The 4,394-nt window shown below is 45.3% G+C and overlaps 1 protein-coding gene across 1 annotated transcript in view; it reads left to right on the forward strand.

Annotated features, from left to right (window-relative positions):
* Window positions 1-4,394, forward strand: part of NUMA1 (nuclear mitotic apparatus protein 1) — a 44,534-nt gene that overhangs the window by 5,101 nt on the left and 35,039 nt on the right. Inside the window, exon 2 of the mRNA XM_008066087.2 lies at window positions 1,435-1,508. Within this exon, the coding sequence (XP_008064278.1) occupies window positions 1,467-1,508 (42 nt within the window). The 5' untranslated portion in view covers window positions 1,435-1,466. The remainder of the gene's footprint in view (window positions 1-1,434; window positions 1,509-4,394) is intronic.

Raw genomic sequence — 4,394 nt, forward strand, 5'->3', positions numbered from 1 at the left:
GGTGATAGAGTGAGACTCCAACTCAAAAAAAAAAAAAAAGAATAGTGTCTTTCTTTATAAATCTCCAACACTGCACACAGTAGGTGCTTAGCAAGTGTTGGTTCCACAGATATGTATGTATATACATGCTAATATGTGGGTAGCTCTTGTTCCTCTTTTTGGAGTAGTGACAGACTGAGCATCTGTGGCAGGAGGTGGGGGTGGGGCTGACTGCACCCCTAGAGATTTGTGGGAATTATAGGGGCTACTAGGGGGTGTTGGAGAGTATTTTGTCATCAGGTCTGTGGTCTCTTGGCTAGGTTGGCAGGCAAATGGCAGTTTCCTAGTGGGAATAGAAATTAGGGCTAAGAATACCAGGACAAATATCTAATTTTCATTAACTGTCCCATGAGATCTTTTCCGGAATTGGGCTTGTCCTCATCTAGAGACCTAGGCTTGGATATACCCAATCCCTTGTTTGAATTGTGTCTGACATTTTTGTGGAGGATAGAAAAGTCCAGAATCTGGAGCAGTTTCCCCAAGGACTTGGTTATTGTTTTTGTTTGTTTGTTTGTTTGAGTTGGAATCTCACTCTGTCACCCAGACTAGAGTGCAGTGGCCGCTCCCGGCCACCACAGCCTCTACCTGCTGGGCTCCGGCGATCCTTCTGCCTCAGCCTTCCAAGTAACTGGAACTACAGGCGTGCTACCACGCCCGGCTAATTTTTTACTTATTGTAGGGATGAGGTCTCGCCAAGTTGCCCAGGCGGGTCTCAAACCCGTGGGCTCAGGCAGTCTACTCACCTCAGCCTCCCAAAGGCGCGGGATTACAGGCTGAGCCACCGAGCCCGGCTGGTTATTGTTAGGTAGAATTTGAATATCTGTAGAAAGAGCCAGAGATCAACTTTTCTGCTTACAAAGAGTGATCATTTATTGATGACCTACTATGTGCCAGGCACTGTGCTATTTGCTTTATTTTTAAGCATCACAATAACCCAGAGAGATGTATGTAGATTCCATTTTGCAGATAAAGACGACAAGAAGTTATGTTACTTGCCCAAGGTCCTGTGACCATGGTCACATGAAATCAGCAACCAGACATAGGTCTGTCTGGAAACTATGTTCCATGTATAAGGGCCTCATGTTCCAAATGAGGCAGGGTTGAAGGCCAGCTTTGAATGTTGTATTTTCTGTGGACCTAAAAGATTTCTTGGGGAGCTAGTGGACATTGAATTACATGCACAATTCTTTACTGTCAGCTCTGACATAATACGTTTTATAGTAATTTTCATGTATACTCTGGGCTCTCTAAAATTCCCAGGGTGCCTTGGGGAATTAAGTGCCAAACGAAGAGTGATTTAAGTGTTCAGAGCTGGTAAATGGAACCATTTCTCCTCTACTTCTTGATCGTGGATATCTGATGTGATTAACTACTCTTCTTCCTCTTGGGTTCTAGGTGCATTGGAGTGACTGTCTGGTACTACCAAGATGACACTCCATGCTACCCGGGCAGCCGCACTCCTCTCTTGGGTGAGTAGTCTTCCTTTCTTTTGTCTGCTTTACTTCTCCAGGAGGCTTGAGAGGGTTAGAAGAGGAGTTTTCTAGGAACCGGAACTATGTAGTCTTTTCTTCTCCAGACTAAGTAAATACAGTTTTCCTTTGGATAGCATGGAAGTCCATCTTCAGCTATTCCCTGTGCATTTTTCTAACTAAAAGGAATGATGCTGAACTTTAGTGACTGACGTATGTAGGGACTTTGGTTGCTAATCTTAGAGACCAAACCTTGCCCAAACCTTAGGGAAGGGTTCTCATCACTCTCTGTTGGCATTGTCCTTCTGCTGTCTTCCTGATTACTTCACCAAAACTCTTCTGCTTGGTCTTTCATATGTTTTCTGCCAGAGACAGTGACAAATGAAAAAAATTATACTGAGCTTTGGGTATTTAAAGCTAGAGAAGCCGGGCTCGGTGGCTCAGCCTGTAATCCCGTGCTTTGGGAGGCCAAGGTAAATGGATTGTCTGAGCCCGCAGGTTTGAGACCCGCCTGGGCAACTTGGCAAGACCTCATCTCTACAATAAAATCAAAAAATTAGCCAGGCGTGGTAACGCACGCCTGTAGTTCCAGCTACTTGGAAGGCTGAGGCAGAAGGATCGCCGGAGCCCAGCAGGTCGAGGGTACGATGGCCGGGAGCGGCCACTGCACTCCAGTCTGGGTGACAGAGTGAGACTCCAACTCAAAAAATAATAATAATAATAAAGTTAGAGAAACCGGAGGCAATGGAGCATGATGGTAACAGCCTTGGGCCTGAGAGTCAGATAGCACAGTATAGAATCCCCAGCACTGGTCCCTGTGTGACCCAGAGCAAGTTAGCCTCTCAGAATCTCATTTTAAAAATGGGAACAGCTTTAAATTAAAACACCTCGTGGGGTTGTTAAGAGGATAATGAGTGTGAAAAACATTTAGTTTGCACATGTGCCTATACGCACAAGTGCATGCACATCATCATTTGTCACAGTATCTCAATAAATAATAGTTATTGATATTTAAAATATTTTCTGAGCATGCTAGCTGATATGGAGTATTTTAGTATTCACCCTGAGTACTGATTAATCAGGATCAGTTGAAGAACCAACTATTTTTTTTTTTTTGGGCTGGTCTTGAACCCCAGGGCTCAGGCAGTCCTCTTGCCTTGGTCTCTCAAAGTGTTGGGATTATAGCAACCACGCCCAGCCAGCCAACTTTTTTTAAAATTAGAGAATATTTTTAAAGTAATGAATTTCTAGTTTTCAGTTAGAGTGGATTTAATAAGACAGGTTGTCTTTAATCATGATCAAATCTCTAGTCAGGAAATATATGTTTAATGTCCAAAAATGTGCATTCTTAGTCTTCAGCTTCTGTAATGGATGCAATGTTCATGTGCATAGCTTAAACTAGTGTATTTATAGTGTATATTTATATTGCATTTTTTTTTTTTGAGTTGGAGTCTCACTTTGTCACCTAGACTGGAATGCAGTGGCCGCTCCCGGCCACCGCAGCCTCGACCTGCTGGGCTCCGGTGATCCTTCCGCCTCAGCCTTCCAAGTAGCCGGAATTACAGGCATGTGCTACCACGCCTGGTTGATTTTGTGATTTTATTGTAGAGATGAGGTCTCGCTGCCCAGGCGGGTCTCGAACCCGCAGGCTCAGGCAATCCACTCACCTCAGCCTCCCAAAGGCGCGGGATTACAGGCTGAGCCACCAAGCCCAGCTTTATATTGCATTCTAATGTTTTATATCTGTATTGGAAACATTGTATCTTTCCTCACCTACCCTTTTCCCCTCTCCCCCTAAAGGGTTGGTTGGGGGTGGGGAGAACTGAACTACAGCTCTATTTCAGTGGAGAAAATGAAATACTATGAATATTGGGGGCCACATTGTTTTTTGTAATTGATTAATCTGTTTATTGAGGTTTTAGGCTTGTTTTTACAGTGACTGCTACTGTTGCAGAGAATAGATACAAGACTAGTTTTATTTATGGTAGATATTTGTATACTTTTTTCAAAAATCACAATAAACAGCCGGGCTCGGTGGCTCAGCCTGTAATCCCATGCCTTTGGGAGGCTGAGGTGAGTGGATTGCCTGAGCCCGCAGGTTCGAGACCCGCCTGGGCAGCGAGACCTCATCTCTACAATAAATCAAAAAATCAGCCGGGCGTGGTAGTACGCGCCTGTAATTCCGGCTATTCGGAAGGCTGAGGTGGAAGGATCACCGGAGCCCAGCAGGTCGAGGCTGCGGTGGCCGGGAGCGGCCACTGCACTCCAGTCTGGGTGACAGAGTGAGACTCCAACTCAAAAAAAAAAAAAAAAATCACAATAAACATATTAAAGTATAGTTATATATGCCAGGCATGGTGGCATGTACCTATACTCCCAGCTACTAGAGAGATTGAGACAGGAGAATCATGTAGCCCAGGAATACAAAGCTGCAATGAGCTGTGATTGTGTCTGTGAAAAGTCACTGCTCTATAGCCTAGGCAACATAGCAAGACCCTGTCTCTTTTTTTTTTTTTGAGTTGGAGTCTTACTCTGTCGCCCATACTGGAGCGCAGTGGGGCGCTCATGACCACCGCAGCCTCGACCTGCTGGGCTCAGGGGAGCCTTCTGCTTCAACCTTCCAAGTAGCTGAAACTACAGGCATGTGCTACCACACCCTGCTAATTTTTTGATTTATTTTAGAGATTAATTCTCACCAAGTTGTCCAGGCTGGTCTTGAGCCCGTGGGCTCAGGCAGTCCTCTCACTTTGGCCTCCCAAAGTGCTGGGATTATAGGCGTGAGCCACTGTACCCGGCTGAGACTCTTGTCACTTAAAAAACAAATAAAGTGGCCGGGCTCGGTGGCTCAGCCTGTAATCCCAGCACTTTGGGAGGCCGAGGTGAGTG

The sequence above is a fragment of the Carlito syrichta genome, unplaced genomic scaffold (genome assembly GCF_000164805.1).
Source record: "Carlito syrichta isolate Samal-C Ts95f unplaced genomic scaffold, Tarsius_syrichta-2.0.1 Scaffold308842, whole genome shotgun sequence".
Taxonomy (NCBI): domain Eukaryota; kingdom Metazoa; phylum Chordata; class Mammalia; order Primates; family Tarsiidae; genus Carlito; species Carlito syrichta.